This window comes from Phaethon aethereus (assembly GCF_964289735.1).
Source record: "Phaethon aethereus genome assembly, chromosome: 1".
NCBI lineage: Eukaryota > Metazoa > Chordata > Aves > Phaethontiformes > Phaethontidae > Phaethon > Phaethon aethereus.
Window position 1 is genome coordinate 28,019,058 of NC_138575.1, and position 24,189 is coordinate 28,043,246.

The following is a 24,189-nucleotide window of genomic DNA, read 5'->3' on the forward strand; positions in this document are numbered from 1 at the left end:
CTTGTGGTTTGGGATCACCTCCATTAAGAAAGCAGTAGTCCAGCACACTTCCATTGATCCATTGATTTTTTTTTTCTGTGTTTTTTACAACTAACATTGTGGAGTCCTTCTAACTCTTTGTCTATCGGTAACACTTTCACTTTTTTGTTGATGTTTTAAGATACACTATCGTTTTCTTTGTAAGGGCTATGCTTTTGTAATATCTTTAATCGTGACTGAATTCAAAGTACTTTCTATGACTTGATATGCTTTGTAGTGTAATTTTGTGAAAATGCTTCTCTAAGAACTAATTTTTTTTTTTATTTTACATTATTTCAGAGGTAAACCCTGAATTGTTCTATCTTGGATATGATGTTTCTCTCTTCTAGAAATACTGAGAAATATATAAAGCTTAACTTTCTTTTTATAGGTTGAGAAGGAAAAAAACAAAGATAGATGTTTCAAAACACAGGCCATGGCAAAACAGGAAGAACTTGATAAATTAAATACACCAGCAGGCAACGTTACTAATCAGCAAATGAAACAAAAGCTTACTGTAAGGAAGAATGATTGTTTGAAAATGGAGAATGAAAGCACTATAGAAGAAAAAGACAAAAAGAATTTCTCATCTGAGGAGAGATCAAAATTGATTCAAATACCAATGAAAGGGTAAACTAAGGAAATAATCTCTAATTCTTATTTGTAGTACTCCTTAAGTATCTTCTATGTTTTCTAATATTGTAGTAGTTGAAGTAGTTTTCTCAATGCTGAAAGCCATACTGAGTAGTCTACTGCTTCTCAAATGTTTAAGAAATTTTTTTTTCCCAAAAAAACCTAAGCTCATAATGGAGGTTCAGTTATTGCCTTCTTTAAAAAAAAAAAAGTGATAAACCAAATTCCTGTGGCTTTCCTTGTCAAATACTGAGGCAAAAACATCTTCAAAACAGGAGTTGAAGACTGAAACAAACAGTTATTTTTGTAGGAAATGGACATCCAGAAAAGTAGGAACTTGCAGTTTGCTTTCTCCCTTTTCTAGATGATTTTAGTGATCTCCATGCAGTTGGTGTTTACCTTTTTATTAAGTTCAGATGCTCTTTGTCAGGAAAAGGTGATATTACCAAACCAACCTCAAAAGTTTGAAGAAGGCACAGATATTTTTATGTAACCCTAAGCAGGAGTTTTTTCCTGTCTGTCCTTCAAAGGAATCTCTGCTCTAGATACTTCCTCTAATGGGGATATTAGATATGTTCCAGCTTACCTGAATCTAGCTTGGGTTCCATGTTTCCCCCCCCCCCATTCCTAGGGGAAGGATACTTGGGTATCTTCCATGATCTTTGGAGTCAAATCTGTATTCTATCATAGATATTTTTCATCTCACTTGTTTCTGGACATCATCTTAAGTCTGTCTGTTTCACAGAAATATTTTATGTAAAGCTACTCAGGTAGTGATTTTTTTTTTTCTTTCTGTTTAATGTAGTAAATTTGCCCTGAATGCCAAAGTTGCAAAGAAAAATAAAAGACAGACTTCAAAGCAGAAAGTTAATCAGCAGATGAGCTCTTCCAGTGGGAATAAGTTTCAAGGACTGGATGATAGCACTTTCAGTGAAACATCTCAAGATGAAGGAAGGTACTGAATATAAGGAGTTATAAATAAAATTTACTTAATGGTAAAAGCTGACCTGAAAGCTAAAGGTAAGTCTTGTAAATCTGATGTGTACAGTGATTCTTGTTCTCTCATGTGACAACACTACCTGATGGCCTTTGTGATCAAAAACACTTCCTTTTTGCTTAGAGTGCTTTGAACGTACTAGCCAAGTTAATTATAAGGTCATATGTGCACAAATTCTGAATTACCTGAGTGTGTGCATGTGCATAAATATATGTATTTCATATTTTTAAAAAGGGAGAGGAGAGACTTATAAAAGAGCAAAATTACTCTTTCACTGCAGGCATCTCAGTTTTTTCTGCTCCTTTTTTTTTCTCCCCAGCTGTGTCCCCTCCCAGCTTCTTGCCCACCCCAAACTTAATTATGTGGGAGGCAAAGTGAGAAACAGAAGGTGTTGACACTGTACAAGCACTGTTCAGCAATAGCTAAAACATTGGTGTGTTATCAACACTATTTTGGTCAGAAATCTAACACTGTGTGGGCTGCTATGAAGACAATTAATTCCATTCCAGCCAGACCCAGTATTGTAGAGAATGCAAAATTATGTTTCTTTTGACCTGTAAGAGAAGGATTCTTAATACTGGAGAGAGCTAAACCTCTAGTATTAAACTGGGAATGCACATAACTGTACATCTACATATCTGTAGCTGTAAGTTTCCTATAATTTTCAGTGAAATGCAGAGAACAGTTATTTCAACTATTTGCTTAATCTTTTGTGGAAAAAGTAGCCTTCCGATAGACATAATAGTACACAGGGGTTTTTTTCAGTCTTCAACTACATCTAACAAAATTCTTATATTAAATTTTATTTTAATTCACTTCTGAAATTAAGTTCTCAGAGCAACTTTAGATATTGTTCATAAAGCAATATAAGCATTCTGGTACTGAAATATATTTGTGTTTTCCAGACCTGCAGCAAAAACAGGGATTGAAAAGAGCAAGGTACTGTAAAGTTAGTTTCTTGATAAGTAGTTTGTATCAACTTTTTATCACTTAAACGAGAACAGCATTTATGTAGTGATCAACCATATGCACAAATTGCTGCTAGTATGCAATTTTATCACATTTGAGCAAAATCTGTGGACTGTGAGTGGGGGAGTAAACCATTTAAGCATTTGTAATCATCTGTAACACTGTGTAGTTGTATACAGAAAATATTGTATTGTTTGTAGGTCAGTGTACAAATGGATGTAACCGATGACCTTGATTTAACTCACTCATCTGACACAACTTCAGAGGATGTCAAATTACCAACTTCATCCTACAAAGAGGCTATGTTGCTGTTAGAACAACTTAATGTGGATCATACGGGTATGTTTTCAAGTCACTTCGTCTTCAGCTGTTAAAAGTTACTCTTCTAAAACTTGATTTCTTTATATGTACTCCTAGGTACTTCAGTTTTATATTTCAATATTTCAATCTAATATTTATTTATGATTAGAAATCCCCCTCAAAAGATGTGAAATTATCTCACCTAACCTTAGATGTCTGCTTGTATTGTCAGCAAACATGCCTTACTTTGTCATTGGTTCTCTGTCTAGTCAGAGCTGGAGAAGCAGGTTCTTGCAAAGTACAGTTCAGCTTCTTCTAATGCAGTCATCAAAAGTTAGCAAGATCTTCTTTTTCCTCTTTCTCCTCTTTATATCCCTCCAATAACTAATGACAATTAGTGCAGCAAAATAACAGCTTTGCTTAAATATGTATATATTTTATATGTATGTGTGTATATATATAAAAATCAGTTGTCATAAGATGCTTGCATATATACACATAGCATTACATAAACATAAGGGTCACTTACTAAGTGTTAAACTATGCTAAAGTTTCATTAGGCAAGGGTTAACCTTGGGTTAACCCACCCAGCTGCTCTCTCACTGCCCTTCCTCAACAGGACAAAATAGGATGAAAAATCTTGAGGATCAGTATAAAAGCAGGGCTATCACTTAACAGTTACTGTGACAGGCAAAACAGACTCTGCTTTGGGAAACATAAGTTTATTTTTTACCAATTAAAATAGAGCTGGATAGTGAGAAGCAAAGACAAAAAAAATTAAAGAACACCTTCCCACCACCCCCTTCTCAAGCTCAACTTCACTCCTTTACTCCCGACTCCCTTACCCCTTCCTAAGCAGCACAGGGAGGCTCGGGTCTGCAGTCAGGACACAGCAGTCTCCCTCTGCCGTTCCTCCTTCCTCACACTTTTCCCCTGCTCCAGTGTGAGTCGTTCCATGGGCTGCAGTCCTTCAGGGAAAATGTGCACTAGCCTGGGCTTTCCATGGACTGCAGGTCCTTCAAGAAATATCCACAAGCTCTGGCCTGGCTTCCTCCACAACTCTGCATTGTGGATATCTGCTCCAGCATGGTTCTCTCCAGGGGCTGCAGGGATATACCTGTTTTACCACGCTGTCTCCATGGTCTGCAGGGGAACTTCTGCACTGGCACCTGGAGCACCTCCTCCCCCTCCTTTACTGACTTAGGAGTTCACAGGGCTGTTTTTCACATTCTTTTCCCCTTCTCTGCCTGCGTGGTGTTTTTCCCCTTTCCTAAATACATTTTCCCTGAGGTGCCACCAGCACGGCTGAGAGACTCAGCTGTGCCCTGCAGTGGGTCCATTGGAACTGGCTGTGTCCAGCACAGGGCAACCCTTGGCCTCTTCTCAGAGACCTCCCCACTACCTGCTGTCTTCCCACTACCCAAACCTTGCCACCTACAACCAATACAGCAAAGCATTAAATAATTTATACATTGGAAAGTATTTGTGCATATGTGCAGCTTTGTGTCTTTTCTATCTCAAAATAGATTCTGCTATTCTGTTGAAAATTCGAAACATACTTCGTGAATATGAACAGATAACAGAACGTAAAAAAAATCGGTATACAGCTGTCTGGAGAGAAGTAAGGAAATTGGAAAGTGAAAAGGAGGAGTCACAATTAATAGCAGAAGAGACTCATGATTTGAAATCCATATTGGCTCACCAAGAAGTGGAATGGAAAAGTGATATACAAAACCTTAAGTATGTAACCTTGCATTCCAATATTGTGTTATCCTGTCAGTGTCACCTCCCAGAAGATGCTGATGGTACAAGTGATAGGATGAGAAGTTTCTAATCTTCTGGGCTTGGGTTTTTTGAATCCCCGTGGGCAAGTTATGTTATAAAGGACATAATGTCGGGGGAAAGAAATGCCTGGATATTAGCTCCATGTAAAATCTTCTGGATGTTGTTTTTTTAATAGCAAGAGAAGAGAACAAGAGAGTACGTATGGGAAGATGAGATCGTATAGGAGAGATTTATATGCCATACGTATTGTTTTATTTTGTCTTTGCAGCTTCTGTTGGTGTATAATATTAGGAATTCTGATAACTCCACAGAATGCAACTCTGAACAGAGCTTAGAGCATTTGCTTGCTTGCTTGTTTATTTGAAAGGTTAAATTTGGGATTGCCCCTTTCCCCATACTCCTGAGCTAGACCTGGATGGTGTGAGGTTTTTAATCACTGCTCACATCACTTCAGACAGGAGTGGCCAGTAGGCACCATATGAAATTCAGCAAGGACAAATGCAAAGCCTTGCACCTGGGAAGGAAGATCCCCTTGTGATGATGTACCATGGTCTGGGGAGCTGTTGAGAGGGTCCTAGTGGTCTTGGCAGAGAGCAAGCTCAACATGAGCCAGCATGAGCTGGCAGCTGAGAAGGCCAGCAGCATTCTGGACTATATTAAGTGCAGCAGAACCAGGAGATTGAGGAGAGTGATTGTCCACCCCTATTCAGCACTTGCTGCACTGCATCTAGAGCACTGGGTCCAATTTTTGGCCTCCCAGTACAAGAAAGACCTTGATCAATATGTGTGAGTTCAGCAGAGAGCTACCAAGCCAGTCAGGGAGCAGGAGCACCAGCCCTGTAAGAAGATGCTGGGGGAACTGAGCTTCAAGGAGTCGTACTTCCCAGTGTGTGGAAGAGAATTATGTGGAAAACAAAGCCAGTCCCAACGTGTCCTGGATTTGTCTGCAACTGTTTTTCAAAATTTTCAAGTATCTATCAATTACAAAGAATTAATACTTTATTTCTAAATAAATTCTCAAAGTAGTGTTACCTTTACACTTATAAAAGGTATATTTTTTAGTGTAATTTCACAAGAAGTATATGTAAAGCTTTTTCCTTGCAATATACACCGTTCAAATACAAATGTTTCTGTCAGTCTTTGGAGTAATTAGTGGTCGCTGATACCTGTTTTGCAGAATTTCTAAAGCAGATTTTCAGTTGGCAGCTCTCCTTATGTTAATACTTGACTTTTTTCTTGACTGTTGCAAGGATATCAGAAAAAATATTAAAAATAATTATCAGACATAAAACTGCTTTCTTGTTTGGGTACCACGAACGCACCATGGACCATTTTTTACCGTGTTGTTGGTTATTGCTGACTGTTTCAGATAGTAAAGAAGTTGACATTTCCTAAGGCTTTCATTATAAATTAACTTCAAAATTAAATTGCTGTTGTTTCTCCCAGGTGTAGATCCATTGAGGTTTAAAACTATTTTTAATCATATTAAGCTTAAACCCTACGCATTTCTAAATCTATTTTTGAATACTGACCTCATTCTTGAGTAAATAGAAACTGCTTGCTCTTTGTATGGGCAGCAGTTGTTTTAGACTTATAGAAGGCTTGCTAAAAAATCATAGGTCTGTCATAGGTAAGTGATGTGCTGCTTCATCAGTATTATTTGCCATCACTGAATCACTAATATGTAGGCAATGCTCAGCATATTAAGAAAATGTATATTAATCATAGTAAAAGTTTACGATGCTTTGATCTGATAAGCTAACTCCTTTTGAATGAAGTGTCTGTAATATGAAGATGATTTTTTTTAAGAATTATAGAAATGTGCATACTAGACTATATTTACCTATGTAAACTTACTTACAAATAAATGATAAATAACTCAACGGTTTATTTCTGTATGTTGTACAACTGATACCATGGATAATGGAATGAAGTTAGAGGGTTTTTAAAAGTTAAAAATGACACTAAAAATACGAAATCTGAAACGATTTAACATTTTTATGGTTTAAGTTGTTTCTGCAAGTTCAGAATGTAGAATATCTACTTTTTATATCAGTACTTTAGTTTCTCAAATACTCTGTTAAATCCCAGATTTACTTTGCAACAAGAAGAGAAAAAGAGGCTCAGAGTAGAAACACTATATGAGAAAACAAAAGAAAAACTCAGAAGGAAAGAAGATCAATATTGTAAAGAGATGGAGGAGAAACAGCAACTTGAGTTACATTCAAGGAATTTAGAAATGGAGTTAATAACACTGAGAAAGCTCTTGAAACAGGTATACTAAATAATGACTTAAACACTTTTCTTATTTTTTGCTGCTTCTTAATTGGCATTGAATTCCCATACGCCTAAAGAAGGAGGTACTTTCTTCATGGAAGAGGCATTGGATAGCTATTGCAAAATTTTGAGGACAGTTGAGAACAGTTCATTCACAAGTGGACTGTTCTTTTTTCCTTTGCAAGTTCATTATTCCTTTTCTCCTTTTTCAAAATTTAGGTTTCATTTGTATTTTGAGCAAAGCCTGACTTTGACTTATTTTTCTAAATTCCTACAAAACATTCTGTATTTCTTCTGAATTTTTCAGAAGAAAATTGAAATTTTTTCTGTATAGATGAATTACCGTAACTGTGGCGAAGCAAAAATATTTGAATGGGAAGATATTGCTCGCTCTGATTTTTCTCAAGATGCAAGTTGTTTATTTATATTACTGTAGGTTGAAGAAGAGCGTGATGAAACGCAGAAGCAGCTCTCTCAGGAAAAGAGTGCCAGAGCCCTGCAAGAAGGAATTTTGAACAATCACCTTTGGAGAGAGAAGGAACTAGAAGAAGAGACAAGAAGAACTATAGGAAAAAATTCAGAGGTAAGCAGATATTTTTCTAATTAACTACATTTCACCATGTTAGTTCTAAAGTTATAATAAATCTTATATTTTTTTTCTGCTTCTTGATGGATTATTTACAGCTTACTAATGTAATTTAACTGTTTTTCCTTATGTCTTTAAAAATTCTGGAAAGCGGCATCAGTCCTGTATGTACCTGAATTGCATGTGCATGTAGGAAGCTAATAGAAGACACTATTTACCCTGTTGCTTAAGCTATCTGTTATTTTTCATTTCATAGACATTTTATCATCACTTTTTAAGGTTTCTAGTAGTGAAACACCTAGCTACCTATGTCAAGGTTGACAGGAAGAAAGTTGTTTGACACTCACTCTTCTGTTCCCATTACTTGGGGTTTTTTTAATTACTTATTCCCTTATCAAATTTGCTTACTTCAAGTATGTCTGTCTTTTCCACCTCCACATATTAAAATTCTATGAAAGAGTTTCAGCAATGAATTAAATTCTGTGTAGGAGTTAGAATAATAGGAGAAGAAAAAGCAATCATAAACATTTTATTAAAAAAGAAAAATCTTGAAAAGTGTTTACTGAATTTACTAAGAATGTGCAGTGCTTGGAAGAATTACTTGTTCTTGTCTGTGCTGCCCAATAAATGTAGGGTGAATATGTTTATGTGGAAAAAAGGGGTTTTTTTGTGGGTTTTTTTTTCACATATGTATAAAAATAAATAGGAAATAAGACAACTAATGCATTCCAGGGATGACTGAGTTGTATAGATAACTTTCAGTGGCACAAAAGATAAGTGTTATGAAGACATTTGACAACTGAAACAAGATGAAATGTAGCATTTATATTTGTTGCAATTTTTCTAAATGTCCTAGAAGGAAAATACCCTTTTTAGCCTTGTTTTTACTAGATTTGTAACACAGCTACGTTAATAAAAGGGAATGTTTTAAAGGCATGTACACTGAAGAAAGCACTGTCACTTTGAAAGCTTTATACTTGAGAAGTTTTCAATAATTTTATTATTTGGTTGTTGTTTTAAGAAAAAAAAAAAAAGGGCATTGTATATTTGCGATATTCATTTACGTTTTAAGGGTATGTTACACTTCCAGTGTGTACATACATTGTACATGTGCATGGGTTCATAGACTAGCTTATGAATTACCTGAAATTTCACTCTCATCTTTGAAGTCATGCTTCTGTATTAGAAATTTCTAAAATGCAGCTTGATGCTGAAGTGGTTTTGTGGATTCATTTCCCAACTGACTATTTATTCATGTTTCTTGTCATTCAGGAATCTGACACTGAGAGAGAAAAGGATCTATTGTTCAAAAATCAGTTACTACAAGATGAGATTGCTATGCTGAGACTAGAACTTGATCAAGTAAGACTTAGGCACCAGGAGGAAGAAGGAAAATATTTAGAGGAAAATGAGACCTTGAAAGAAAAAAATGAAGACCTCAGAAAGGAACTTAAACTGAACGAGGAAGCCTTAACGCAAACAGTTTTTCAGTACAATGGACAGCTGAACTTATTAAAGACAGAATCTGCAGTGCTAACTTCCAAACTTGAGCAGACAAAAGAAAGCAAAGACAGACTGGAGACAGAAATTGAATCATTTCGTTCCCGCCTGAACACTACTGTTCAAGAACTTGAACGTCATCAGTCATCAAAAAGTGATGTCGAACGAACATTTCAGAGAGAACGTGATGAGTGGCTTCGCTTGCAAGACAAGCTCCATCATGACCTCTCTGATGTGCGAGAAACCAACAAAATCTTGTCTCAGCAGCTGAGCAAAGCTGAAAGCAAAGCTAATAGTCTAGAAAATGAGCTTCACCAGTTGAAACAAATGCTCAGAGAAAAAACATTGCTTTTAGAAATGACACAAAAAGAACTAAGTCAAGCCCAGTGTCAGGCAAAGGAATGTGATCATGCTCGACAACTTGAGAAAGATCAAGTAAGCAAATTTATAATAAAGCAGGAATCCATGCAGGAACGATTGGCCCAGCTCCAGAGTGAAAACCTTTTGCTCCGTCAGCAACTGGAAGACGTGCAGAACAAGGGGATCATTAAAGAAAAAGTAGTGAATGATGTGCAGGACCGGTTTAATGATATTTTCAACAAACTCAGAGCTGATACCGAAAAGCAAGTTTACCTAGTGGAAGAGAGAAACAAGGAATTAAATGCCAAATGTACTGATTTAAGAGAACAAGTCTTTAAATACGAGACTGACAAAGTAGAAAGAGAGGTAAAGTATACACTTAGAAAGAATACTTTAAAGTTTGTCAGTTCTTGAAATTATTTTTGTTTCTAAAATGTACCATGTATAAGTTATACACGTGGGACCAAATAATGCTGAGTTGTTCTGATCTGTCGTGTTTATGAAAGGTTTTGGCAAGTGGGCTGTTACTGCTTAGATCTGAGCAGAGAACAGAAAAAGATATCCAAGTCTAAGCTTTGACCAAGAAAGATGATTCTTCTCTACAACTTTTTTCATCTCTTTTCCTTTGTCTGTTTTATGCCCTATAGAATGGTTTTATGTATTTGATGGGTTTTATATGTATTGCACTGATGACACAAATAAGAGTGGTAGAAAAGGAAGAACCATCCAATGTGCAAGGGTTGAGAAGTTAAGATGCAGGCAGTGAAGTGATGGGGGATTAACTTATATTAAGCTCCTACAGAGAAAAAAAATTGCTTCTCCATAAGTTGCTATCAAAATTGAAGAGTATTAGTAGTGTCCAGGTGTTAATGTATGTATTTGTTTTGGGGGTTCTAAGGGGCCTGCCTGTTCCTCAAAGTTTATTTCAGACACAGACCTAAGCTTTTTCTTCTCTGTTTTATGATGTGTAGCCATATTTAAATGTGTTTGTTCTTTGTGGCTTTGAAAGATTAACTGGATGGAAGACTAATTAGGAAATCAGTTAAATTGTCTTTCTGCAAATTGACACGGTACATGAGTATGAGACATGCTCCTTTGCAGAGCACTAGCATAATTTTATGTCGCTCAAACACGCATGAACAAAGTGTTGCTCCCATTTCTGCATGTAGATAGTTTTTGTCAAGGAAAAAGGGTGGAAGAAAATAAAGGCGGGGGTAGGAATGACGAATAGCTGTATGTAATGGGAGAATGCATTACTGTATATGTTCTTAGCAGTAGCTAGGGTCTTCTCAGTTGATAGACTATTCTACCAATTCCAGGTAGAGCAATGATTTACAAGTTGCCTTACCCATTTTGTTTAATCCTTCTTTGCTTTCTGAAAATAGGAACTAATTCAATTCAGTATTTAGACACTGGTGTAAGGTTTGTCTCCCCTAATGATTTAAATCATGATTGGAAATTATGTTTCCTTCTTCATAACATATGCAGAATCTTTGAGTGAGGTAAATATCTGCATGTGTTAGATAACCACCTTATTCTTCATTTAAGGGGAGGGGTGGGGGGGAAGGAGATGCAGAGGGAAGAACTCCAGCAGTGCTGTCACTCATTTTAATCTGTGAATTGCTTTGTATTCTTACTACCAAAGTAACAAGTTCCTTTTGAAGGTACTAGATAAATATATGAACTGTCCATATTTTTCTAAACCTCATCCGTCAGTATAAAGGCGGTGGTGGTTCTAAAATGAACTTGGTAAGAAGAGTGCAAGAGGAGGATGTGATTCAGCATACACTTAAAGTGTACCTCAAAAGAGCTTTCAGATATATGTATTCATTCAATTATATTTGCATAATGGAGGACTAGAACAAAGAACAATCTAATACAAATTCCTGCCTTTGGTAGTCAGTAATACCTGCAGTCAAACTATAGCTCTTATATTGCAACAGATTTCTTTGGGTTTTGTTAGAAAAAAATACATGACTGCAGTATGTGCTTGTGTTTTGTTCAGCAAAGAGTAATACTTGAGCATTTTTATGTATTGGGAAATGGAAATCTGCATGAACAGCTGCTGACAGTCTGCTGCACATTTCTCAGCTGAGAAGGATGAAGATAGGTCATAATCTGTGCAGATGCCTGCTGGTGGCAGGCAAAATTTCATTCTTTTGAGTTCAGTCCAAAGACAGGTCTAATTGTATAATCAGATAAGTTAAAGTAAAGGCATATTTCATGTTCTTACAATTTTCTTCACACTCATTTAACTGTTTCATTAGGGCATGGTCAGACAGCTGCAGCAGGAGCTTGCCGATGCGCTTAAAAAGCAATCTATGTCAGAAGCTTCACTTGAAGTTACTACACGCTACCGCAGTGACCTGGAGGAAGAAAAATTGCACTTGCAAAAAGAATTGGAAAAGGTTAAAACCAAGGTATATAATGTTTGTAATTATATGAATAAATCTGAGGGTGACTGTTGAAAATAGGAAAGAATGTTGTCCTAAAACCTAGAAGAAACTTCAGCATAGGTTTAATGATGTGTGAATGAATTGCACTGTTTTATAGACTTGGTGTCAATGATCGGAAGGTCTTTGACATGAGGACACAATGTCCTTACTTGGACAAAGGTTTGTATTTGCTAAGGTGCTTTGCAAAGTAAACTGATGTGTCTATAGCTTATTGCATTTGGCTTGGCCAAGCAGGTTGTCTGATTTCCGAAGAACAGTAGAAACAGTGCGTTGCTGCATTTGGGCCTTTTTAAGCTGTCTATGCTTCCCTCCTGCCCCCACCACCAAGTAACATGTTGTCAATTCTGAATGCTTTTGTAACTTATTCTGCATATATCTTTTCCACTACCCCAACCCCCCAGCTTCTTTGGCCCTGATGTAATTTGCCATCGCTAAGGCCTTCTTGCAAGTGAATTGTAAGCTACTTTCTGAGGTGGGGACCACCTTTTGCAGTGTTCTTATTAAAACTGAAGTATAGAGGGCCTTGGAGTTCTGAAATAGAAATCATCTTAAATCTCCTATCAGGGAGTTGTGAAGTCTTTAGGAGAAGGATGAACTTTTCAATTCATGTTTTCAATGGAGGAGCAAACAAATGGATACAAAGAGTGTCGCAAGTCTTTGAAAGGCTGGGAGGGACAGTGTCGGTGCTTAGAACCATGCTCTAGGAAATCAATGTAGGGATGGGAGAGGCCAGTACAAAAGATGAAGAAGTGTAACACAGTTTGTGTTCATTTGCTAGTAGAAGTTCAGGTTTGAATGTACTTGAAATGATTATGGTTTTTTGAGTAGAGGATATGTGCAGATATATGCAGTACTTAAATTCTTCAGCAACAGTTGACTCCTCTGTATAAAAGCTCACCTGACTACTGTGGACCCTTACTGTGATTTTACAGTTGCGGGAGTTGGAAGAACAGCATCTTCAGTCTGAGCATTGTGTTCATGACTTGAAGACTGCCTTGGATAATAAGGAAAGAGAAGTCATAACTTCTTCCCAAAAACTGCAGGACCTCCTGTTGGCATCTTCTGGGACCAATACTACTATAAAACAACTGGAAGAACATGTGCAACGGTAAGAGAATAACACAGGGAAGCAAGGTGTCTGTCGCTTTCTGGGCTTGTGTGAAACAACAGGATAGCCTTGTTGCATCACAGCAAGTTAATACGCGATGTTGAAGGATGCTTTTGTTTTAGATTATGTTATTTCACACTGTTCTTTCAGAATTTGTGCTCTAGTGGATTTCTGTAATAAGACCTGTATTTCTTTTTAAGCCTTGAAATTGAAAATGCCAGATTGGAAGCCACAGTCCAGCAACAAAGCAATAGGATTGAAGCCCTTCAGAAGGACCTGCAAGCCTCTGCCTCAGTAAGAAGCTGATCATAAACTTCCCTTTTTGTGAGCTCCTGAACCTAGTTACTGATTTCTGTGGGGAGATTTTAAGATGAGGTTTTCCCACATTGCCTAGGGGAACTCAGTTCCTGCGTTCTACTGAATATAGGTTGCTCAGAAAGCAGCCTGGTCCATTCCCCAGCTTTCTGGTTATGAGAGTTTTCCCATGCTACTATAGCAAGTCCTACTTAACACTCTAAAAGGTAAGGATTTGACACTAATATGCTGGTGTAACTATTGCCTGCTTTAGACCTGTCATGCCACCAGGTGCTGCTTCAGACACTTGTTGCAATGTGTATCATTAAAGGTATTCATCAAGTTAACTCGTGGAAATCCACAGGGGATATTGATGCCAAGTGCTTCATGCCAGTGGCTTGACTGTCATCATCAGACTGGAACAAAAATTATATTCCCCAGAGCTTTTGCTGTGCAGAAGTACTTTTTCTTTGGCCACTTGGTGTGTGTTTGTTTTCATGAAACAGTGAAGAGGAATGCCTGTGGTATCATTTGCAGAACTCAGTGCAAGCCTTCGAATTTCCCAGTGCCCCTATGCAGTGGTTAATTTTAGCTCAGAAAAGGTGCTTTCATCTGTGACCTGTATGAAGCAAATTATTTTTGTATTGTAACTAGTGAACTAGGGTTCTTGTTATGACTGTAGTTGTTAATTAGTGCTGAAGAGATTTTGAAAATAACTACATGTGAAAGCTGAACTTTGTGATATACTGATACTGACGAGAAGAGGGAAAGCAGTCGCGATTAATAGGGCATGGTTTTCAAATGTACTGTGGATGAGAAAAGCTACTCATGCTTTTTTTCACTGAAGATTCTTTGTATCCTGCATGGTGTTCTCTCTCCCTGAAGCAAATAGCAGAGGCGACGATTGCTAACAACTTTATAGTGGCATCAAACTAAGGCCATTTTGATCATTGGTGTAAATACTGTAGGAATGAAGAGGTGTATGTAACTTTTATTTTTGGAAATGAGGTGTAAACTTCAGTCTCGAAAGTCATAATGTTTCTTCTTGCTTCTTTTAATGCTTCTGTAGGTTCATAACCGCCTGGAAGACTTGATAACTGGTTTACAGACAGCACAGGCGGCTGCAGAGGACCACCACCATCAGCAGGTACGTGACTGGCTTCTGTGAATGACTGTTTTAGTCTTTGAATTTTTTGTGTGCAGGTAATTGATGAAAAAATTGGGTGGGCTGTGTAGTCACAGTTCCTCTGACAAATACCCTTTTCATTTTAGGGCAAGACACCCTCAAGGGAAGAGGCTGTAAATTTCCTCATTCCCTTGCTGCTGTGTTTTGTATCTGTGTGGTGGTGTGCAAGATACTTTTGTTTATCAGTGTGATTCGTTTGATGAATTCTCTCCCCAATCCCACCGGGGGGAGTGAGCAAGTGGCCGTGTGGTGCTTAGCTGCCTACTGGAGTTAAACCATGGCAGTTGATGGACAGGATGGATGTGGGCAGGGGCAAGATCTCTGGCTGAAAGCTGAGAGAGGAAACTGGACTTGGGAGAACCACGTTATCTTTGCAGCTTAGTCAGAGCTTGCCCTTGAGACCATGTTAGTATCTGTCATAAGACCCAGCATTTCACCTGCCCTGTAAGGACACTTGAGAAAGTTGTACACCCTGAGAATTTTTTATCTAAGCCCTTATGCTTTGGTTTTCATGACTTTCTATAGCTCAGTAGGCATCTTGGTTTTTGGTTGGGCTTTTTTTTTTCCTTCTTACAGAATGCCACTAAAAGCATCTAGTCAACTTGCATTCTTTATGCTTGAACTAAACTGGCAAATTCTGTTCCACTCAAATGCATCTGTTAGGCAAATCTTTGTCCCTTTGGGTAGAAGCATAAATAGCATTGCTGATTTGAAAACATTTTCTTGCTCTTGGGAGATATACAGCTGTTACAGAAGCAGTGAGGGTAGGGTATTTTCTCTGGTGGGCACTAGAGGAATTGTTATATTATAAAGTACGTATCATTATGAACTCCGGAGGACCTATGGAAGAAAGTTTAGGGTGATTTTATGTGTGCGTATGTCTTAGCCCCTAAAGTTGCAGCCTCACCTTGTCACTTCCTTCCACCAGCTTCAATTGCTGTTCTTGTTCTTTAGCGTTTCCTGAGGTGTGTTTTACATTCTGCATTAACCTTAACTGTAGATCTTGGATGGGAAGAGGAGACCTTAGACCTGTTTCCAGTTAAGTTACTGCTTTCTATTGCAGTGTTGTCTTTCCAGTCACCTTAGTTTTTTCTTTTGCCACAGTTGCTTTCACAGCTGCAAAAGCAGAATATGCTGGCTCTGACATCAAAGGACTCACACAGCATGTGGGAAGAGCAACTGAAGTCAAGATCCCACCTTGAAGAGCGTGTTGCTCAACTTGACAGGGAAAAGGCTGAACTCTCGGAACAGGTGAGCCCAGAAAATTCTCCAGACACCTCAGCCAATACCCAGGAGAACTGTGTTCACCTTTTTGTCAAGTTCTTACACACTTGTTTTTTTCTGTTACCCTGCAGTTCAGGTGCTGAGTACCTTGTCATTTGGGGGTCATGCAGGAAGCAAATGAAAGCTAGCTGGATATCTTTGTGTAAATATTGGAGTGGTTCTATTGGGAAAAGTTTCCATTGTGGTTTGCTATCAGTTGAGCACATGGAGCAAGTGAGAACTGCAGTTCCCCGGTTCTTTCCTTGGTTTCCTTCTGGTCATCTTCTGACCCTGTGGTTTCTGGGCAGGATTAAAATGCTTCACGTTTCCAGTGCAATGCATGGAGGAGCTGCTGCGTGTTTTCATGGTAGCAGGAGATAAAAGCCTTGCAGAAAAATGTGCTGAAGGAATTCTGGCCAAATGAACTAGTGCTTAGGAAACAGGAAACAGATGCCAGTTTCCAAGGGGCAGTTTTTCCCTTTTCTCCTTTTCCATCGAGGAAAAATGGATGTACAAAGTCAAAACAGCTGCCTGTTTTGGCCAGCTGCTAGCTCTCCTTTGGTTTGGCTGAGAAAACACCAAGAGGAAGAACAACATGTGAATAAGTAAATAGCCACAGAGACGTGAAGGTAATGGCAGAGGGGAATAAAATATTAAAGAATTTCAAAAGATCAAATTCCTCCACAAGCCTCTGCCTGCTGGTTGTTGAAGATCCCATGAAAGCTTCAGATTTGGTTTTACACTCTCCCATGATGTGCATACCTACATAATCCCTGCTATGAGCAGAGGAACTGCCAAAAGTGTTCTCCAGCATCTTTTCCACCATTTTGCCTTGAAGCAGTAGAAGAGGGTGGCCTTTGCTCCAGTGGGGGCATCTGTTTCTGTTGTTAGGTATTGGCCTGTTTGATTTGAAACTTGAAGTGATTAAATGTTCTCGGGAATTCTGTCCCTTGGTGTTCTGTGGAACTCGGCTAACAGCTAGAGATGTACTGCAGCTTCTCTGTGGAGAATGCTAGATGTACATACTGCATGTAGATACTGTTCCTATGCTCTGTGTGTCATGTATCTTTTCTATTTTGAAAGTGTGAGAATGAAAGAAAGAAAGTGAAGAAGCTGGTAGAGTTGAAACGCTCAGCTGAACTGCATCTGGACCAAGAAATGAAAAGAAATATCAAACTGCAGAAAGACTGTAAGAGGTATGGCTTTTTAGTATGGCAAGGAGGTCAAGCTTTACTGAACTTTAACATAAAAATAGGTGTATGTAACTGTGAGCAAATTCAAGCCTCAAGTTAGTTCTTGCAAGGTGCTTCTGTGCATGGGCCTATAGTTTTCAGTAGTTCCCAAAAGAACTGCAAATGCAGGTTGCCCTGTGGTTTTCCTGGGAGGGAAGGAACTACCATTCTTCTTTTCAGGTGAAATTTGGATCCTCTGAATGATTTGTGGCACAGGAGTCCTGCCTTTTATTCCTCAGTAATTCATGGTGTGTCAAGCATGTTAGAGATGAAGCAAGCAAGCTATGTTTGTGCTCTTTACGTGAAAGTATGTGGAAAAGGCCAGTTGTTCCTTTGTTTCATTGTTTTCTTGAATAATTTTCTGTGCAGGTTGAAGAGGCTTCTAAACAGAGCTATGAAGAAACTAAGGGTGTATGAGAAGAGAGAGGGAGAGTCCCAGCTTAATTTGCAGGGAGAAATGAAGAACAGATATTCTGAAATGATCAGTGAAATTGGTAGATTAAGAACAAAGGTGAGCACTGGTTTGTTTGGGGTTTTTGGTGGTGGTGTGTTTTCTTTTGAAACCTGTGTTATCCTTTCCCTATACTTCTTTTCATGTTGTTGATTTTTGTTTTCCTGACTGTCTTTTGGAATTGATTGACTTTTCTTGATGCTCTTTCTACTGTTACAGTAGTAGATGACTATAACTTATACTGATGTAGTTGTTATTACAGGTACAGATGAAAATGTTATATGCAAGGCAGTATCTGCAAGGGCACATCAAGGGCAAGCTATCCTGTAGAGGAAAGGTGAGCCGAAAGTCACAGCAAAGCCGGCAGGTTCTGTGACCTTACGAGCCAGGGAACAGTCCCACAGGCCCTCACTAAGATGAGCAGAACAGGTCCAGTGACAGTAAGTGGGATCAGCCAAGAGTGCAGATCACGAGGCCAGTCCACAGGGACATGCAGGTCTGCAGTCCAACCAGGACATCAAGTCCACGGTTGAGGGTCAGGGCTGAGAGCTGTGAGGGCCAGCACAGGCCTGGCTGCAGCTTGAGGCCATAGCAGTATCTTAGGTCTGACAAATGAATCCCTTCTCTGGAAGAGAGGGGAGCAACACCACCATAACTCAAACAACTGCATGAAGTTAGCTTTGCCCAGGATTACCTGTTGAGCCCTGTCCTAGGCATGAGTTGAGCATGAGGCAGTTGAGGTTTTGTTTTTCTAAACAGTGTCATTGCTTCCCAGGACACGATGCAGTAAGGTGCTGCAGAAAAAGTTGTGTAACTTATTGCTCTCTAGACTATTTGTCTCAGCCCATCTTTCCCTTGTCATGGGGACCCAGAAGTAGAGTTTCCAGGAGTGCTTTTCAGGTTGCTCTGGCTGTTCAGTAGCCTGTAACCTTTTATCTACTTCTCTGCTCCTTACTCAGATTTATTGCTAAAGCACCTGTGTTTCAGAGCTATGTTTGTGTTTAGAAGGTATTGTAGAACGAGTCAACTGCCTTTGCGGTGGCTCATGTTCAGTCCAAAAGTTAGCAGCATTTTTGTGTTTCTGTTGGAAGAGTTATTTTAAATGACAGGGAAGGACATTACATTTAGGCAGTTTTAAATAAGTCTGAAGTTTCTACTTTCTGCTAGAAACTCTTTCAAGTGCTTACTATGCTAGTTTCCCCCACTTTTTTTTAATAAAAACAAGACATCTTGTTTTATGTTCAATAGGTATAGAAAAGGTATGTTTCCAGAGGGGGGAAGAAGAGGATGATGCTGTAGTTGACCATTGGGACCTATTGAAAGTCTGATATTTCCTGCAAATTTTTGAAAATAAACTGCAGCTTTGACCTAGAGAGAGTATGTCTTCCTTCGTGACTGCTGTAAAAGCTATGCTCTGAACCACTATTTACAAATCTTTCAGTGTAGTGGAAAAACAGAATATCTGTTTCTCATCTCGTCAGTTCTGTAATGAAGCTTTGACTGTGTTCACAGCATGTAACAATTCCTCTAAAGCATGATACATCTTGTTTCTGATGAAACCAGAAGGTGGCTAGGTATGGGTGTGTTTGATTTCCCATGAGCATATGAGCATCTCACGGAAGAATAGCCCTAGTGCTTTTCAACCTAGCCCTATGGGTGAAATGCTACTAGTTTGGTACCCCTTGATCTGTGACCTACTGCAGAAGAACTGAGAAGGGATGGGAACTTGAGGGATCCTATCACAAATTATGTGAAAGCTATTCTGGTTTTAAAAGAAGAGCCTGGTTTCACTTTGGTTTTAATACCGAGTTAGAAGATGACAAATACAGTTTTGATGGCCAACCCCTTCACAGATTTTCACAGATTTCACTAATTTTAGACGCCTCTGAGTTCCTTTTTTTTTTGTGTGTGTGTGTGTGTATGCTGTCTACAGGTTGGTGAACTTTCCCAGCAGCTGGAGATAGAGTCTAAAAAATGCATGCAGCTAGAAGCACAAAATCAGGATTTGCGAGAAGAGTTGTCCACCATGCGTGGGAACCATGAAAAACTGGAGAAGAGCAAATGCCAGCTGAAAGAAGAGGTGGCTAACCTCAAACATCGCTTGGAGACTAACATGGTGGATCACAATCAAATAGAACAATATAAAAGAGAGATGGAAGAACGAGCCGGACAAGAAATAAGACAAAAGCTACAAGAAGTTAATCTATTTTTGCAGGTAGGTGAATTTCTCACTTGTGTCTGTAGTCTCTCTTACATACTTTTGTTGTTGTTGTCACTTTTTAGTATTCTATTTTTGGTGCCTGATTCTGTGTGTTAGTGCTGTACTTCTGTCTTTTCTGAAGGGCAGTGGGAGAAGGGAATGTGGTTGGGCAAGAATGCTTTCATGCGTGTGTAATGTGTCTGCAGGTCCCTGAATTAAAAGCTTGCCCAAGGTAGATTTCCACTTTGCAGTTCTTGGGGGGGGGGGGGGAGGGGGCGGGCATATCGCTGTCCACTCATCATCTTCTTGCTGTTCATCCTTGAATGGATATTGCAACTTACAGTTGTCATGGCCAGAAATACAGGTCCCGCTTTGTCATTGAACAGTGGAAAGTGCTTAGAAAAGAAGTCACCGAAGTTGCGAAGTTGGGGGGTGGGGTGGAGGTGAGGGATCCTCATAATTCCTTTGAGGAATCCTTTTCTATATGCACTGTCCTACAGAGGTAGTGTTCTTTCATTAGTGGCTTTGATGAATAATAGTGTTAAGAGGGGGCTTCTTTCTGAATAAAAAGAATTACTTAACATGGTAGTTCCAGGCTTCTGCCTTGATTGCTGATGGTAGTGAGGAGGCACAGCTGCCTCACTGAGTAAAGCTGGGCCCTTGAAATTGGGTACATGCAAATAACTGCTGGGGAGAGTTCTCTTTTTTCTTTGCGGTGGTTGAAAGTGTGTTATCTGCTTCAGACACAGGCAGCCTCCCAGGACAGATTAGAACAAATCAGAGCCAGTCATCATGCTTCACTGAGAAACCAGCTAAAACACAGAATTAGAGATCTGGAATGTGAATTGGGCAGGATAAAAAATACTCAACAGGACAGTATTTTTCAAAAAGAATCCACTCGGGCAGAAGTGGAAAGGTACAAAGAGCTGTATCTGGAGGAAGTAAAAATTAGAAGATGCTTAGCAAATAAACTGGAAAGGTAAGTCCATACTTTTTTGGAATGGTAATAAGATACTGCTTTTTCCTCCTAAAATCCCTCTTCTATATCTGATCAGCATTATGTATATAAACATAAGATGGCATATTTGTGAGGAAAGTACCTTAAGATCCTTCCCCTTCATTAGAACTGTCTTCATTTCTCTTTAGTATTCCAGCAGTAACACCACTGATCATGGCATTAATAGTGAATGTATTTTTTAACTTGATTGTGTTTTAACAGGCAGCCTTTTTGCCAGTCTCTAATAATCTACTTCATGTATTTTATGGCTTGAATAAGGATAGGCCCTTCAGAGAACAGAATTTGATTGTGAAGCAAAAAAAATACATCATTTTTTGCCTTACATTTTAGCAGTGTGTCTGAGGTTTGAGCTTTCCTTGGGAAAGGGAGGGTAGGCCAGAGTTCTTAGGCAGGTGATGTGCCTTTCAGAAGAAGCTGTATAAACACATGGCATTCACAGATTGCATTGAAGTCCTAATGCTGAGATATCCTAAGTGTTGGTAAATCTTCCTGTTCCTTGCAGGTAGTGTGACGACTTAGAAATAGGTTCTCCAAAAAACCTCAGATCGAATGATGTTCTCATTTTGGATGCTCTTAATCGCTTCCACTTTCAGAATTCAAATAATAGTCAAAGACCCGGAGGGTAACTTAGCCAAAGTGTTACTACTAAAGATAATTCTTTGTATGCTTTTGAATGTTTCAGAGCTAATGAGAGACTAGCAGAAGCCAACGCTAAGCTCCTTCAGGAGCGCCATAGAAGCAAATCTTTAATCGCAAGCAGCATTGTCAGTGGAGGTCTGGCTGCAAGTCCAGTTCTGTATTCAACTGAACTGGGACATCTTGGCAACAATTTGGCACTGAACAGAAGTCTAAGTCTTGGAGGAAGCTTCCTAAGCCCAGCCGGGAGCGCATTATCATCAAGAAGCAGGGTTGAAGCCTATGTGGCTAAGGTAAGCATTTTTAAATACTTTTCTCAACTACTGCCAAAAAGTATCCATAAGCAAGTTTATGCTTTTTTATCCTAAGGTAGAATCCATTTATAGTTCCAAACCATTTGGTCTAATATGCCAAAACAACTGCTAATTGCCAAAACAGTACACAAGTGTATGTGATAGGGGTGAAGACTTTTGGTCATTAGGGTTGTACAAATTTCCAAGAGTACTGAAAGACCAAAAAATACTGACTTCTAAATAATGGACTGTGTAACTACATTCTTTTACAAGAGAAACCGTGGTAAAGAATACTGTGGCATAGGAAGTTCCCGGCTAAGCTCTTCATTAAAATTTAATGTATAGTATGATGACCTATGTAAAACTGCTAACTTTATGATAAGTGCGAAATACCATTAGACATCTTTGTTTCAGACACCTTTTCCTCCTTCACTGATCTTCATTCTAGCAGTTTCTTCACTGGAACTTGTTTTTAGTACATTAATACCAACAAAGGGATGCTTCGAAAATAAGATCATATGAACAGGATCACGTGACTTCTCATGTTATACTTCCATGCGGGATGTATACTATGCATAGGAGGCATTCGTTTTTGCAGTTCCTGCTGTGTGTTATTACATGAAAAGGCGAAGTTAACAACTCCTCAGGAAGTCTTCATAGCTTTCTCATTTTGCAGCAATGCTGCAACCTCTGCAATACCTCTGGTCAAAGTATGCCCTGTAATTAGCAGTCAGTGTGATAGCACATCCCTCACAGAATGGTGAACATTGTATCATGAGATTTGGAAACCAGATGTCAATAGTTGCAACCAGTTTCCCACCTAGCACAGCACTGAATCATGGACAAGCTTCTCTATTCAGTCAGTGTTCTATCCCTTGCATATTCTGTTGCTGAACGAATGTGAGAACTATTCATTAACGTGTAAGTCCAGTGGTCCCACCCACATTGGAAAGAATCCATTTAAACAATGTGTCTGCATACTGTACGTGGTTTAAAAAAAACAAACAAATGGACAGAGCAGTGTCGATGATGTGTAGCAGTGACAGTTACAGAGATGAACTTATCTGTATTGCTATGAACGTGTTTTTCAGGTCAGAGGGGTGGATATACGTTACAGCAAAAACTCAGGAGGCAATTAGTACTGTACCATCTGCAGGGCTGTTCTGCATGCCAGCAGTGAAAAGGAGGCAAAATTCAGGGACCCACTGCAAAACTGAAATAAGGAGAAGGCCAGGACAAGGAAACAAGAGGAGTAAGGAGCAGGGAACAAGTGAGGAAAAGAAAGGACAGAGACATGGGAGCGCGATGTTAAAAGAAGAAAAAGGCAAAGGAGGAAACCATCCCACTCCTAGGAAAAAAGCAGCTCTATTTTAAAAGAAAAGGGTTAACAGTTGTGCCTTTTTTGAAGAAGAAACAAGAAAAAAAGACAGAGGAAAGAAAGTGGGAGTACTCAGTGCTTCTTAGAGCCATGTTCTTCAGGTAGTCCTTTCCACTTTAATTTTCCAGAGAAATTGGAACTCTCTGGGCATCACAAAAGTTTTGTCAATATCAAGCTAGATACCTTTACTGGTTTACTAGCTTTCCTTAAGTATATTACAGAAATTAAATATTTTTAAAGGCTATTTCATAGCTCGTTGTTTTTATCCAGTTGCTAATATATGCAGATACATACATTATCATCATACATTATATAATACTATGTATTATAGTTACATGGGCTGCTTCAGTGTTTTGCAAAAAACTGTTCCCAAATCTACTTGTAAAAAACATTTGAGCTGATTGCAAGAAAAGTGTGCATTAGATCTCAGAATGGTGATACTGTTCTAATTCAGTGTCCCAACTTCAACAGCAACCGTAAAGTTTCTTTTCAGAGCGTATGTGTCTCACATTTTGTGATGGATTGCCATGCTGGGGAATGCTTCACTTGATGCTTCACTTTGAAGGTTTAAAAAAGAGAACCAACAAAATCCCCATCAGCTTTGAGCAGACTCTCAAAGAAGTTGAAAAATTGTGTATGACATTTCCCCGGTCTCCAATTACTGATGTCAGTGGAGTTTTCTGTTTATCACCTATATTTCTCCTTCCTAGTGCAGTTTTGTTAGTAGGACTTAGTCCCCTGAAGTACTCTCTGATGTTGCTTACAACCTGCAGAGACGTTTACTTTGTTCTCAACAGAGGAGCTAAGGATAATTGGCTCTTACTATATACAGTTTGTCTTCTTGGGATTAGGTTTTAATTCTAACATAGTATTAAATTCTAAAGTTTTCTTCCCTGAATGAAGGTGAGTAAAACTATTGCTAAATCCTCAGAGTACTTACCCATTCCTTACCATTTCTGCCAGGTTCTCTTAAGAAAAAGCTGGAAATCTCAGCATGCCCGTTTTGTCTCAATCAAGGCAGAGGGCTGGTCTCTGGGACTCAGTTACTGGTGTGAACGTATCCTCCCTGTTACTAAATCCAACTGCACATCCTTTAGTGCTATTCCTTCCCGTAATCACCAGTTAGGGAACAACTGAGACTAATGGCACTGTCTTTAGCCTCAAGTCACTCAATGTTCAATGTATTCAGGAAAGTCTTAAGACCTGATTTTTCTCTTTCAGAATCCTTCAGAAAAAAGGAACAGGGTCC

The 24,189-nt window shown here is 38.9% G+C and overlaps 1 protein-coding gene across 1 annotated transcript in view; it reads left to right on the forward strand.

Annotated features, from left to right (window-relative positions):
- The window catches only part of ANKRD26 (ankyrin repeat domain containing 26), a gene marked incomplete at its 3' end in the record, with an annotated part of 68,558 nt that overhangs the window by 37,158 nt on the left and 7,211 nt on the right, over window positions 1-24,189 (forward strand). The window contains exons 20-37 of the mRNA XM_082014271.1: window positions 410-648; window positions 1,457-1,606; window positions 2,554-2,587; window positions 2,818-2,956; window positions 4,444-4,657; window positions 6,794-6,977; window positions 7,416-7,562; window positions 8,838-9,791; window positions 11,693-11,845; window positions 12,814-12,989; window positions 13,190-13,283; window positions 14,353-14,430; window positions 15,586-15,720; window positions 16,816-16,928; window positions 17,334-17,475; window positions 19,349-19,630; window positions 20,359-20,594; window positions 21,316-21,562. Of these exons, the coding sequence (XP_081870397.1) occupies window positions 410-648; window positions 1,457-1,606; window positions 2,554-2,587; window positions 2,818-2,956; window positions 4,444-4,657; window positions 6,794-6,977; window positions 7,416-7,562; window positions 8,838-9,791; window positions 11,693-11,845; window positions 12,814-12,989; window positions 13,190-13,283; window positions 14,353-14,430; window positions 15,586-15,720; window positions 16,816-16,928; window positions 17,334-17,475; window positions 19,349-19,630; window positions 20,359-20,594; window positions 21,316-21,562 (3,717 nt within the window). The remainder of the gene's footprint in view (window positions 1-409; window positions 649-1,456; window positions 1,607-2,553; window positions 2,588-2,817; window positions 2,957-4,443; window positions 4,658-6,793; window positions 6,978-7,415; window positions 7,563-8,837; window positions 9,792-11,692; window positions 11,846-12,813; window positions 12,990-13,189; window positions 13,284-14,352; window positions 14,431-15,585; window positions 15,721-16,815; window positions 16,929-17,333; window positions 17,476-19,348; window positions 19,631-20,358; window positions 20,595-21,315; window positions 21,563-24,189) is intronic.